The sequence below is a fragment of the Phodopus roborovskii genome, unplaced genomic scaffold, assembly GCF_943737965.1.
Source record: "Phodopus roborovskii unplaced genomic scaffold, PHOROB, whole genome shotgun sequence".
Taxonomy (NCBI): domain Eukaryota; kingdom Metazoa; phylum Chordata; class Mammalia; order Rodentia; family Cricetidae; genus Phodopus; species Phodopus roborovskii.
The window spans coordinates 28,236,994-28,251,944 of NW_026126571.1; the positions used below are offsets into that span (position 1 = coordinate 28,236,994).

The window sequence follows — 14,951 nt, forward strand, 5'->3', positions numbered from 1 at the left end:
GCTGTAACACACAGAAGGTAGATGGTTAGTGGAGTGTAGCCTCCTCATAACTATCTAAGTCATGCCTGTGGTCTCTGATGAGAAATGCTCATGATCCTGAAGGGGCAGCCACTGCTTCCTGGCAGTTGATGGCAGTCCAGCCTCACACAGGCCCCTATAATGCTCAGCATCCCTGCACCACAGCAAAGGATACAGAAGGATGTAGTTCATGAATCTCTTTAGGGAAAGGTAATGCAATGGGAAGCTACTTGAAACTGGATTTCTCTGGAGCCCCTTACAGAGTCTCAGATCATGGTATGTAGGTAGTCAACCTCACTGTGGCTTGTCATGGCTGCTTTGGTCAACTCATAGGGTTCCAGACCATGGTGTGCAGATGGCTTCTCACAGCAGCCCAGGATGGAACACACCTATTCTCTGTGAATGGCTGGGTGTCCTGGAAGAGCTACACAGTGTCCTAGAGACCAGTGTTCTTACAGAGAACACAGTGCTTTAATAAACATTTAATAAAATGGGCATTTAGGACATTCATGGCATGGTGCCTTCTCTGGTTCTAGTTTCACAGTTGAAAGAAAGGATTGCTTCTTCAAATATCAGCTACTTGCTTGGTTAATTAGGAATTCACATTTAAAACAGTAAAATTAATTACTTTCATGCCACTATTTTTCTGTACTCATGTTTCTGGGAAAGGGCCTGGCTCCCTGAGCGTTGTTCAGGAGTTCACACTCACACCCATGTCTGAGCCAGTGGCCTTCTCCCACCTGGTGAGATGTTCAGTCTGAAAATATAGGGAAACCCAGCTGCTGTTGGCTTTATGGCCACTCTGCCATGCTGAAGAGGAAGACAGAGTAGGTCAGCTAGAGGATCTGTCCCTAGGACCCCAGGACAAGGCAGTGTTTCCATCCAGGGGCTGGAGACCAGATGGGAAGCAGCTTCTTGGGGAAGTCTCTTGGGGGAGAGTGCAAAGGACTGTTCCCTGCTATACTTCTGGCTGGGCTTTTATTTATTTATATTTATTTATTTATTTATTTATTTATTTATTTATTTATTTGAGCCTGTCCTTGAAACCCAGCCTGTATAATCCCCCTGTGCTGGCTCCATGTTCCTCCGCCCTGATTTTCCTGCTTCTTCTTGTCAGAGGCTGAACACCATAACACAGCTTCTGAACCTAGTTCACTCCCATGCCTTGGGATTTATGAGCCATCTCATCTCCTGTCTAGATGGGAACAACACGAAGAGCTATGCTCTAGTTGGTTCACTTAAAAAAAAATCTACTGAGGTGAAATTCACAAGTACAGCATTTTAACAAAACGGAACAATCCTAGCATTCAGTCCTGCATGACAGCATACAGCTGCCTCCTCAAGTTCTGAAACCATCCCTCTCCCTCCAAACGAGAACACCCTGAACCACCACGCTGATGGCCACTGGCCCACTTTCTGTCTCTGTGGATAGACTTCTGGATGTTTTATATGAACAGAAGCATGCCACATGGGACCTTTTGTGTCTGTTCTTTTCACTCAGCATCGTGTCCACAGTAGTACCACACACAGCTGCCAAAGGTGGAAATCCTCTTATAGGCATTTGCGCTTGACCCATGCGATGGAGTAGTACTCAACCTTGACAAAAGGGTCAATATCCTGATACGTTCCACACATGACATATGCTGAAGGAGAGTAGCTGATTCATGTTTTTATAGCTAAACATTTTTAATTAACAAAATTTATATGTATCAAATAAAAATATTCTCTTGAAATATGTATGCACTGCATAATGAGAAAATGGAGTTAATGAATACATACATTATAACTTTTAAATTTCAAGTACAACTTAGAATCTACTAATAAATCTTATTTTCTTTAAATTTATGTGTATGTGTGTGAGCCTGTATGAGTGTATGTGCACCATGAACATGCAGAAGCCCTTTGAAGCCAGCAGAGGGCATCAGATCCCCTAGAACTAGAGTTCCAGATGGCTGGTGAGCTGCCATGTGGGTGCTGGGAATCAAACCTAGGTCCCCTGCAAGAGTGACCAGTGCTCTTAACCACTGAGCCATCTCTCTCATCTATGTGTAAATATAAAAAAATACAGCACATTAACAATTACACTGTGCTGTTCATTAGAATCTTCTGAGCCGACTTGTCCCGAAAACAAACTGAAACCAACTAGTATTCCCCAGCATCACCCATTCCAATAACTACCTATACTGTCTTCTGAATGAGACTATGCAGTTAATGGTGGTTTAGCTGACTGCCAACTGTACTGGATTAAGAACCACCTAGAACATTGGTGAGGAACAACTTGGGGTCTGTCTGTGAGGTGTTTCCAAATAGGATTAACTGCTAGAAGACCCTCTGTGGGTGACACCGTCTTGGCCTGGGTTCCCAGACTGGATAAAGAGAGAGAAAGGAGGAAGCCCCCACTGAGTACCAGCATTCCTCTCTCTGCTCCCTGACTGTGGATACAGTCACATGACCAGCTGCCCTACACTCCTGCCACCATCATGGGTTGTATCGCTTCAAACCCTGAGCCCAAATAAACTCTCCCTTCCTTAATTTCATTTGTCATGCATTTTGCCATAGCACCGAGGTGAATAACTGATACGTGCATTGTTCATCCCTCTGTGCCTGGCTTCTGTCACTTATCACAGTCACAGTATCCTCTTAGCTTCATCCATGTCTCCTTCTTACATCTTATAGCTTCTTTACCTTTTTGTCTCTTGCTGGACAATCAGGTTGTCCTGGCTGTTGTGAACTGTGATGCAGTGACATGCAGTTATTCAGCATTCTTATTTCATTTCCTTTGGATGTATGCACAGTGATGGGATTTTACTTTTACTTGTTTGAGGAACCTCCATGATATCTTCCACAGAGACTTTCCTGAATTACATTCTTGCCAACAGGGTGTCAGGGCTCCCTGTATTTCCATATTCTCTCCAATACACATCTTTCGTCTTTTTGATAATATTCTATCAGCTGAGAGGTTGTTCCCTTTGTGATTTCAACGTGCATTTCTCAGGAGATTAGCATTTTTCATGTATCTGTTGGTCATTTGTGTCATCTTGCTTTGAAACATACATATTTATATTTTTTCCATTTTGAAATAGAGTCATGCAGTTTTTCTTTCTAAACTTGAATTGTCTCTTTGGGCTGGAGAGATGGCTTGGCAATTAGGAGCACTGGCTTTTTCCCCAGAGACACAAGTAGGGTCTCAGTATCCACACAGCAGCTTACAACAGCCTGTATGTAACTCCAGTTCCAAGGGATCTGATTTCTTCTTCTGTGGTGTCATATATACATGCACTCAGGTACACGATGCATGTAAAAATAAAATGTCTTAAAATTTTGAGCTGTCTCTATTCCTGACACATTTAAGTATTAACCCCTTATCTCATGTGATAAAATAGCCCCACAAAAAGCAACTTAAGGGAGGCTTGCTCTGATTTAGTTTGACAGGACAGTCTGCGATGGTAGGAACAGTATCCAGCAGGAGTGTGGATGGCATCTGCAGCCAGGAAACAGATAGTGCTGAATGCTGGTGCTCAGCTAGCATTCTCTTTTTCTGTAGACCAGGACTCCAGCCGTGAACTAGGGCTGCCTGTCTTCCTGTGGCCCAGAGATTTGTCCCCAAGTGATTCTAGGTCTTGTCAAGTTGACAACCAGTACCAACAATCACAGTCTTAGGACTTTTTTCTACCTCTTCGTAAAGGATCCTTAGACTCTTGGTGGGGACAACAGGGCACCTATAGGCCACTTTGGATAGTGTGGGCCTTTTATCCATGTTGATCTAATCTACAAACACAGAACACCTTTCCATTTGTCTCTCTTTTCAATTTCTTTCATTAGTATTTTATAGTTTTCAGTGATCAGGTATTAGATTCTTTGGTTGAGCTTATTCTGAAGTACTTTATTATTTTTACAGTTTTTTAAAAAGGAATTTTCTTGATTTCTTTTTAGATTGTTTTTTGTCTACATGTAGAAATGTTACTGATTTTAAAAAATTAATTTTGCATTGCGACCCAAGTTTCCTCTCCCTCCTCTCCTTCTAGTTTCTCCCCCCACTTCCCCTCTTCTTTCCCCTCCCATCCACGTCTCCTCCATTTCTATTGAGAAAAGGGCAAACCTTCCATAGATATTGACAAAACTTTAGCATATCAAGTTGTAGGAAGACTAATCACCTCCCCATATGTATTAAGGCTGGTCAAGGCAACCCAGTATGAGGAATAGAATCCTAAAAGCCAGTGAAAGAGTCAGAGACAGCCACTGTTCCCACTGTTAGGATTCCCACAAGAAGACCAAGACACACAACTGTCACATATGTGCAGAGGGCCTAGGTCAGTTCCGTGCATGCTCCCTGGTTGTTGGTTCAGTCTCTGTGAGCTCCTATGGGTCTAGGTTAGTTAATTCTGTGGCTTTTCTTGTGGTATGCTTGACCCCCCTGGCTTCTACTTCCTTTAGCAGGATTCCCAGAAATGGCCATCTCCTATGATTGGACAAGACTTCCTGTGGAGGGTTTGGGATGCCAACTCAGCCACACAACCTTGGACCTACAGTCTGTTCAGCCTATGGGGGGTGTGCTGGGGTTAAGAGTGGCACAGACTATGGGAGTGGCCAACCAGTGACTAGTCCAGCCCAATACTGATGCCATGAGGATGAGCCCACTCCTTAAAATGCCTGGGCCACCAGGACCCAGAGGCTGGACTACCCAGAGACCTAGGATAGAACCAAACACTACTGGAGGAAAAAATGTCATTGTTATTATTCCTAATGATATTCTGCTACATTCATAGCTACATTCATATTGGTGCCTAGATCGACAGTCACCAGAGAAGTTTCATCCAGAAACTGGTGGAAACAGATGCAGAGTTCCACAACCAAACATTAGGCTGAGCTCAGGTAATCCTGCAGAAGAAATGTTACTTATTTCTATACATTGATTATACACTCTGTATTTCACTGTCTTTATTCATATATAAGTGTGTGTGTGTGTAATCTTTAGGATTTACTACACATATGATATGCAATCTGAAAACATAATAAAAACAGCAAGAAATTAACTCCCTCCTTTCAATGTGGACACCTTTCATTGCTCTTTCTTGTCTATTATTCTGCTTGGGACTCTCAGCTCCATGCTGAATAGAAGCTTTGCACCTCATTTAAAGGGAAGTTTTCTGTAGCAGTTTCCTCCAAAATTAAAACCTTCTGTTGTGGAGGGAATCTCATTAATATAAAGATATTAAAAGAGGTGCATCTAAGGGAGGTGAAACATTTCATCCCTCAGGGAAGCTCATTTAGCTCAGGAAATAAACAACTCAGCAGTAACAGGAAGTCCCTGAAACTGACCAGGGTTACTCAGTCTCTCCCTTCTCAAGAGTATAGCAGCTCTAAGGACTGTCAAGACACTTGGAAGTGACTCAGGCCAGCTGAGTTACCCAGAAAAGGCAATCTCCAACCCATTGAGCTATCTGTAGGCTGGGCTTTTGTTGAAGCAGTTGTCTTTGATGGGTTTTGCTCTTGTAAACATCCCCTTACCAATATGCTTGTAAGTAACCCCATCTAAGCTCCTTGGCTCGCCAGGATGGACTTGGCCTTACTTTGGTCTGTCACTGGTTCTTATCTGGGGTGGGCACATGTATGTTTACATCTGCCCAGGAATAGTGTCACACCACAGGTGAGTTTCATGTTAGTTGTGGACTTATCATATATGTCCTTGACTATAATAATTTTTAAAATTTACATAGTCTAGCATGGCACTGAATACAATTCTTAAGTAGCAGTTTGATATAGACAATAATATAGATTTAAAAATGATTATTTCTTTCCTGAGATATCTTGACAGAGGGGGCCACTGGGGGTTAGGGAGAAACCTGGTGCCAGGGAAACTCCCAGGGACCCACAAGGATGGCCCCAGCTAAGACTCTAGCAATAGTGGAGAGGGTGCCTGAACTGGCCTTCCCCTGTAATCAGACTGGTGACTACCCTAATTGTCATCATCCAGTAACCAATGGAAGCAGAATCAGAGACCCACGGCCAAGCACTGGGCCAAGCTCCGGGAGCCCAGCTGAAGAGAGGGAGGAACAATTATATGAGCAAGGGAGGGGTCAAGACCATGACAGGGAAACCCACAGAGACAGCTGACCTGAGCTTGTGGGAGCTCATGGACTCTGGACAGACAGCTAGAGAGCCAGCAGAGCCCTTTGTATCTGGGTGATAGTCATGTAGCTTGGTCTGTTTGTGGGGCCCCTAGCAGTGGGACCAGAACATGGCCCCGATGCATGACCCTGCTCTTTGGAACCTATTTCCTATGGTAGGATGCCTTGTTCAGCCTTAATGAAGCAGGGAGGAGCTTGTTCCTGCCTCAATTTGATATGCCATGCTCTGTTGACTCCCATGGGAGACCTTACCCTTTCTGAATGGAGACGGAGGAGGAGTGGATGTCAGGGAGGGAGAAGAGAGGTGGGAGGAGGGAACAGGAGGAGAGGAGGGAGAGGAAACTGTAATTGGTATATAAAATAAATACATAAAATAATTTAAAAAACAAAACATGATTATTTCTTTCCTATTTGACACTTCTTCTGGTGTAAGATGAGCATACAAATAATTCTTTAGATACTGATGGTCCCCGTGGGATGAAGAACTCTGGGGAATGCCTGTATCTCAGGGTGCCTGAGGCTTCTCTCTTGGTAAACTCTTGGCTTAGACTTGGTACCCAAACTTGGAAAGAGGGAAATAAAATGACTCCACTGAGCCATTCCCTTTTTGCATAAGATTGGCATTGAGTTGAGAAAAGATGTGTTCAGAGTAATCACATTTGTGAGGTTCTTACTCTGATAAGTAACAAAAGATGTGTGGTCATCAGAGTACCAGAGTACTCCTGGGTGCCGTGGAGGTTTGCATGAGAGATGTCCTCTCTGGTGTTTGGTCATGCGGTCCTTAGGTGGAGGTGGTGTTTGGGAAGGCGGTGCAGCCGAGGGAAGTATATCACCGGGGGCAGGCTTTGAAGTTCATAGGCTCGCCACTTCCAGTTTGCTTTCTCTGCTTTGTGTCTGTGGTTGAAGATGAGAGCTCTCAGCTCCCTGTGCTTGCCACATGTCTCCCTATTGTTGTCATGACTCCAACCATGATGGGCCCTATCCCTCTGTAACCATATGCCAAAATAAATTCTTTCATTCATAAGTTGTTTTTAGTCATTGTGTTTTATCACTGCAACAGAAAAGTCACCAACACAGGAGCCATTGTTGATAACTATATTTTCAAAAAATAGAATCTCCATGTCAACAAAAAACACATGCCTGTGTTTATTAGTCACAATCCCCTTATATTCTTTGCTGTGAATGGAGCCTGGGACTTTGGACATGCTAAGCACATGCTCTACCATCTCTGCAATGATTCTTTGGATTCAAATTTGTTTTGATTTTTTTGTAGCAGAATTTGAAGATACTTTTATTGCTTCAGGTGGAATAAAAGAGAAGTAAGTTCTCTTAACTCTGTTCTTTCTAATGCAAGAGTAAGGAATGAGCCAAAAGAATCAATAAGAAATAGTGGTGCTGGGGACCGCTCTCTGGATATGTCATGTCAAAAAAAAAAAAAAAAAAAAAATGTATCACCGGGCGATTTGCCTAGGCTTCTTCTGATATCTCTCATTTTAATTGAAATCATGTGTATTTGTGTGTGAATACGTGAGGGCTCTCAGAGGTCACAAGGGGGCCCTGAGACATGGCCACCTGACCTTGAGTTACTGGCAGTTTTGAGCCACTTGACATTGGGGCTGCGATGTGAACTCCGTCCTCACCAAAGGCAGTATGCGTTTTGCTAACTGAGCTGCCTCTCCAGCCCCTCCTGATCCCCTTTGACCGCTTTCTGATTTTCAATGCTGGGGACTGGATCAAGAGTCTCAGGCACATTGCTAAGTGCTTTACTAGCCACACCTCAAACCCTCAACCTCATTTAACCTCTACCCTTCAGAGCCTGCTCTAAGATGCCTTTCTGAGTTACGGCTGGGAAATAAAAATCCCAGGATGATTTCAGGGTCAATGTCCTGAGGAAATTTCGCACTGAGAGCGGTCATAGCTATAAAGCCATGCCTGAGATAGAAGGAAGTACCAGCCACATTGTCACCTGCTTGTCACTACAGACTACATCTGGGGCATCTTGTGGGCTCACTATTTTGAGTTCACCAACTACATTATCTGAGTGGGAGATGAGACCTTTCCCATCACTGTCCTGAGGGGTGGCGGCTTCCAAACTACCACCCAGGGAACTTGGATTCCACAGCAGTGTCTGTCTATCTGGCATCCCAGGAGGATGAAGAAGAGATGGCTGTGCACACACTACCCCAATCACAACAGCACACACCCCGGATGATCCCAGATGGGGATCCCCAAGTGACCCCCATATATGAAATCCATAGTACCCACCCCTGCGAAGCGCTAGCGGTTCTCAACCTGTGAGTCACAACCTCTTTAAGGGGGGTGTCAAATGACTTTTGCACAGGTGTAATCTAAGAGCATTGGAAAACACAGATCATTACAATTTATAATGGCAAAATTACAGATATAGAGCAGCAATGAAAATAATGGTTGGGGGTCACCATGACAGGAGGAACTGTATTAAAGGGTCAGAGCATCAGGAAGTTTGAGGACCACAAAAGCAGAGAGCCAGGGCGAGGGGAGCGTGGGGACTGGCATGTGGAGTTACCTGTCTGTGGAGCCAAGCTTCACTTTCATCCTCGTGTTTCTGAAATGGAATTGGAGCATTAGAAAGGCGCTTTTGTTTGCATGCACTGTCCAGACAACGGTTTAATTCATCTACATGGCAACTGCGCTTGCACAGCATGGCCACCAGGGCCTCTCAGTGTACAGGTAATCCCTGCTCTTCTCTTTGTCCCATACTGTGGCTCACATCCCAGCACCACAAGTGTCCTCAGGCAAGAAGAGTGCCACCGTCCTTAACAACCAGGGCAATCCCCAGTGGTGAGCAGCCCTGTGGAAGTTGATAGCATTTCTAACACTTGGTGGTCACCACTGGCCAGCCTGTGCTCACTTGGCAGCCACACTGCCTGGGTGTGTCTATTTGACCATCACTACTGGTCAGTGTGTCCCTTTAGGGGCAAGCCTCAGGTACTGCTCTGTTTGGAACTGGTGTGTGTGTGTGTGTGTGTGTGTGTGTGTGTGTATGTGTGCATATGTACGTGTGTATATGTGTGTGTGCTAGTGGACACTGTGAATCTAAATTCCAGTTTACAATTCCAGGAAACAATCACAGGGGACAAAGCCAGTTAAAAGGGGTCAAAGCATGTATGGGAATTGCTCTCCAGAGCTATGTGTAAAGTGACACACAAACCATGCCCAGCCCAGATGACTGTTCTGATCAGCTGTTGTCATCAGAGGTGCCACCAGCCTGGTGTTTGTCCTGCACTGCCTGTGACAGTGGCATTGCTGTTCCTTATTGCACTGGGGGCATGACAGGACAGGAACGAAGAAGATTTGGACATTCAGCGCAGATGCCCAACCCCGAGTCCTGCCTACATCACCTTCCTTTTCAGCAAGCCCATCAGAACAACCCAGAGAAAATAGCAACCCAATGAAGGATCAGAGGTAGGAAGAGGTCACTGTGACCTCCTAGAGACACCCCGCCCCAGCAATATGCTGAGAGCTGCCTGGCAGAGCCCACAGATCCAAGTGAACCTGTCCAAGCATGGTGGTTTTGTTACTAGAAAAATAGGAAGATTGGCCTGGACTGGAGTGTCACTTGGTCTTTTAAATTAAATGGGAGGTGACTTTCTTAGGGTTGGGGCTCAGCAATGTGGAAGGCTGACCTACAGAGCAGAGGGGAGTGAGCGCCTGCGCCCTGGCCAGGAGGTAAGGGTACCCTGGGCTTCTTTCTGCTCCTAGACATACTGATGGTCTGCCTGGACCTGCCTTGTCTATGCTGGGGCACCTGACTCTGGGGTGATGATGGGGCAAGCGGTATGCTTGGACTGAACATTTGTTGTAGCTGGGTCAGGCTCTGGGCCAGCCCCATTCTCTTTTGAGAAACAGAGGATGAGGAGAGCAGCGTTCCCAGCACGGCAGCGGCCAGTGTAAAGGGAAACTGACCCTTGCCTGCCTGGGCCCCTGAGTGGGACTGCTGCTATTGCTCTGAGCTGCCAGGGATTTTGTAGCAATATCTGACTTGTCCACCAGGTGGCACCAAACCAAAGGCTGGATATAGCATCAATGACGGAGCTAAGCTAGGCTTTCCATTTCTCCAGCCTGAGGGGTCCCAAGTGATTGGACAACACCTTCCATGTTATGGCCATTCATTCTTTCACCCCTTCTCTGTCCCCATACCTTAGTGCAGACACCCGTGGTGGCATCACAGAGGGTCAGGATGGACACATTCTGGGCTCGGTTCAGCCAGGTCACAGCAACCTTGGTGCTGGTAGCCCACTTCACCATGGTGATGTAGTACTCCCTGAAAAGAAAACCAAGAGTGTGAGCAGGGGCAGTGGACACAGGCTCTGGTCACTCCACTTCTGGACACAGCGCAGTGTGTGTGTAGATGTGGGGTTCTGAAATGTGGCCCTCCAAGAACACATGTGGGTCAAAGCTCCTTATGGAAAACTGAGTGGTTTTCCACTAGGGTGGTTACTTAACCCTGTCCCCACCATCTGGGCTCTGAACCTGAAGCTGGGGACTGCCCTGGCAGTTTGGGGGCTTGTCACATGCTCTCAGTGGGACTCTGCTGACTTCAGTTTCACACCACAGGCCACCAAAGGCACAAGTCTACAAGAGCTGATGCACTGGGCATGTGGGGTGAAGAAGGACCTGGCAGAGAGGTGGGGTGGGCCCTGAGGGCGAGGGCAGGGGCACTGAGTGAGGGGCAGTACAGGGGAGCCTCAGAGGGCTAAGCTCCAGAGGCTCTGAGGCTGGGCTACTGACCGTTCCGTTCTTTTTCTTCATTCTTAAGGGAAAATACCCAGGATGAGGGACAATGACTCTGGCCCCGAGCTTTGGAGAACTTGGTTTGGTGGCACATGCTGGATTTTACCCAAACCTGAAAATACCACCAGGCTCAAAGTAGTCTGATGTTAATATTCTGAGGGTGGGAGGCTTATGCTAATTCTGTCACTCAGGACTCTCCAAAGCTGGGGTGCCCCACTTTACATCAAAAAGGAAGAAGAAAATGTCAAGAAAGTAAGTGCCCCAAATAGGTATCCTCAGGTGACTTCCTACAATGTTCTAGAAGCCAGCTAACACGTTTAGTCGCCTGCCCGTCCTCTATAATGAGATCTGCTGTTGTGTTCTTACAAGATCGTTTATCACAGGCATCAGGCAACCAGGCACTCCCCATGAACTGGGAGTGAGTCTTGCTATACTTAGCTTGTGTTCCACAGAAAGGACTGAAGAGATGGGTACTGGGAGCAAGACCTCTGTTAATCAGGACACTCAATGGCTGACTGCCGCTCATTCCCCAAATCTACCTGCTGATCAGTTTTCAGTCACTGAATCCATAAACAGGTCGAGCACACTGGGTAGGGATGAGGGGAGCCCGGGAACCACCCCACATAGTCCTGGGGAAACTCTGAAGGCCTGTGGGTAAGGAATACGTCACATCTACATTCAAACAGGAGGCGTTTTTTTGTAGACTACCAACTCTCATGATTTTAACCTTAAGTGCTCTGAGATTTCGAAAGCAAGGCCATTTCTGTTCATGGCATCTGTTCTCCAGCCTGCAGGCCCAGCGAGTCTGGGCCCAGTGTTTTTAGGGTCTGTATCCTCCCCTGTACCCCATCCTGGAACCTGCTGAGAAAGGCAGTATTTCCTAGTTACATACCCTAGAGGTGTGCTCCCATATTTCACAGCCTCTTGAGAAAATTGGGAAAATGCCCCTACTGGACTGGCCTTCAGGCAAGCTTTGGTTCATTTTATCGATTGATAATTGATGTGGGAGGGCCCAGATCACTGTGAAAGGTGGTTCTAGGTGCTATAAGGAAGCAGACTGAGCAAGCCATGAGGAGCAGGCCAGTAAGCAGCATTGTTCCATGGCCTCTGCTTCAGTCCTCCACCTTCATACTCCTGCCTTGAGTTCATTCCCTGACTTCCCTAGATGATGGACCAAGAGCTGTAAGGTGAAAGAAACCCTGTCCTCCCCAAGTTGCTTTGGTCATGGTGTTTTATCACACCAGCAGAAAAACATAAAGAAGACATCATGGAAAAGGGTCAGGCCCAGGAGTGTGGTCTATAGGCCCAGGTGTGCGGTGGGCAGTCTCCTTGGGTCATGTGGTCAGCCACTATAAACTTGCAAGCCCCATGTTTAGTAGAGACCCTGTCTCAAAAAATTAAGGTAGCAAGTAATTGAAAAAAATAACTGTTACTGACTGGCCTCCACACATGTGCACACATTTGCATACATACATGTGTGTTCATGTATGCATTCACCTCCACACATGTGTGTACACACTTACTCCTGCATACTTGTACAACACATGTACATACTTTTACTCACATCACATCACACACACTCCTATTAACATACATGGATAATGCTCCTTTGCACTCATATACATGAGTGCACACACATGTACATACATGTACTCACTGCCATACACACACACACACACACACACACACGGATATATACATACAAACACAACAGATGGAGGTCAGCAGCTTGAAGGAACATGTGCTAATGACCTCGTTTTATAGCTGTACACAGGCAGTCAGGGAGTGGGTGGGAGGTAACCATCTCTTACTGCTAGCAACACTACTCATGTAGGGGATGAAGGAGAGAGAATGTGGGCTCTGGGAGAATTGTCTCTCTCATGTCCCACTAATGAGGGACCCATGCCTGCTTGAAGTGTCGGCACCTTCTCTCTGCATCTTTTAGCTATATAAAAGTCGCCTGCACTAGTAGCCAAATGCAGTGGCCCTTATTCTAAACTTCTTATTCCTGATTTATATTTGAAGCACTGTAAATGGAGATAGATGGATGAATATAACCTTCTCTTTTGGAAACCAACCTTCCTCAGTGGGACTTGTAGAACAGGTACCCAAAAGCGTCCTTGAGCTGTATGCTATGGGCTGGGCTGGGCACTTCTGGAACAAGTCATCAAGAAATATCACCATCCCTTGATTCAGGGCTCAGGAAACATGACAGGAGATGGGGAATAAAGAACATAAGAACTGACTGGTGAGGGAGCTAGGGAATGCTGACTTCTCGGTGCAATGAGTCTGTGGCAAACATCAACTCACAGCAGCTGTGCTTGCCTGCACAAGATCAAGCCAGCCAGCATTCCAACTAGGGGAGGCGCCCCCCCCCAGACCCATCTTTGGCAAATAAACTATTAGCCATCGAAGGCTTGGAGGGAGTCTTTGGGGATATGACTGTTGGTAAATAGGTAGCCCACACTCCAGCGGATAGCCACACATGCTTGTGCCTGTGCCAACACAAATCAGATTCAGGGGTAATTAGAAGCAGCATGAAAGGACATGGGATTGGTAGGGCAATACATGACGGCACTAGCGGAAGTTGGAGGGAGAAGTGGTGGACAGATATAAACAAAATACATTGTATGAATATATGGAACTTTCATAAAACTATAGGTCTCCATTTCCAGCCCTGCCCCTAATCAATGTCCTCTAAATGAGTAGATGCTTTGGTAGACAGAGGGATGTAAGGAAATTAGGAGGCAGTTAAGGAAGAAGGTGGGCAGTATAACCCTTCTGAGGAAGTCAGGGCTGGACCTGGCACAGAAGGGTGTAGCTCGTTTGCTCAATTCTCATCTCATTAAATTTTCTGAACAAATGTACATGGATACAGTATGTAATATTTCTGATTCCTTTGTCCAGACATCTTTGTTGAACCTGTTGTCAACACTTATATCTGGAGTTTCCATTTCCTTCAGACAAATTTCCAGATTTCTTTAAGTGCCCAAGGAGCACACTCTTTTATTATTATTATTATTATTATTATTATTATTATTATTATTATATGTCTATGGGAGTTTTACCTGATGCCTGAGGAGTCCAGGAGAAGGTATTAGTTCCCTTGAACCTGGAGTTACGGGCAGTTGTGAGCCACTATGTGGGTGCTGGGAATGGAACCTGGGTCCTCTGGGAAGAGCAGCCAGTACTCTTAACCGCTGAGCCATCTCTCTAGCCCTGGGTGCTTCTTGAAGCTAGCTTCAGGGATACACTTGTGAATGTTGAGAGTGTATTCTCACTGATGGCAGAACAGTCCTTCTTTTCCCGCCCTCTCTTTGCAGGAATCACTCTGCTGGACCTAAGCTGGAAAGGTTTCTGATGGTTCTCTAGGCTAAAGGATGCTATCCACTCACAGTTACTCAGGGTACTCAGGCAGATGCTGTGGACAGTGGGGTTCTACTTAAATAGACACAGGCATTGATGGGCAGGCCCTGCCTGGCTCACAGGTGGGACTGGGCCTGGATGAGCAGGCCGTTAACTTAGCTCAGGGAATTATATAGAGGAAGCAGGTTCTGCTCGAGAGCATATGGGGGAGGGGACTTGTAGCTTGGCTGAGAAGGAGCCTTCAGATCAGATCACAGAGGGGCTTGCTGGTGAGCAGTGGATGAATGTCTGATTAGCTCACTTGTTTGCCATAAAATATGAATGGGTATTGTTTCTCTCACAGGGATTAATGTGCCTTGTCACTTTTTGGTATTTCTGATTTTGGCACAGACAGGCTTTGACAGCCAGTGGCGATAAAGGGCAAAGGGAACAAAGTCCCGTGACACAAAGAGCTTGCAATTAACTCTGGCATCTTTTAAAACAATGTTTGTTTCGTGGATCAAGCTGGAAGAGAACACACTGTGGGAGGGAATTTATTCTTAAAGGAGTGTGCTTTAGCAGAGGGCAGCTCTGAGCAAGTTGCCATAACCCTGAGCACAGTGCTTACAGCGATGAAACTGGCACTACTGTCTGGGTCTCCCTCAGAGACTTTGTGCAACCATCAAG

General features: G+C 46.0%; 1 protein-coding gene across 1 annotated transcript in view; it reads right to left on the reverse strand.

The window, feature by feature from the left end:
* The window catches only part of Dpp6 (dipeptidyl peptidase like 6), a 640,714-nt gene that overhangs the window by 60,447 nt on the left and 565,316 nt on the right, over positions 1 to 14,951 (reverse strand). The window contains exons 11-12 of the mRNA XM_051203163.1: positions 10,326 to 10,449; positions 8,692 to 8,730 (exon numbers count right to left, since the gene is read on the reverse strand). Of these exons, the coding sequence (XP_051059120.1) occupies positions 8,692 to 8,730; positions 10,326 to 10,449 (163 nt within the window). The remainder of the gene's footprint in view (positions 1 to 8,691; positions 8,731 to 10,325; positions 10,450 to 14,951) is intronic.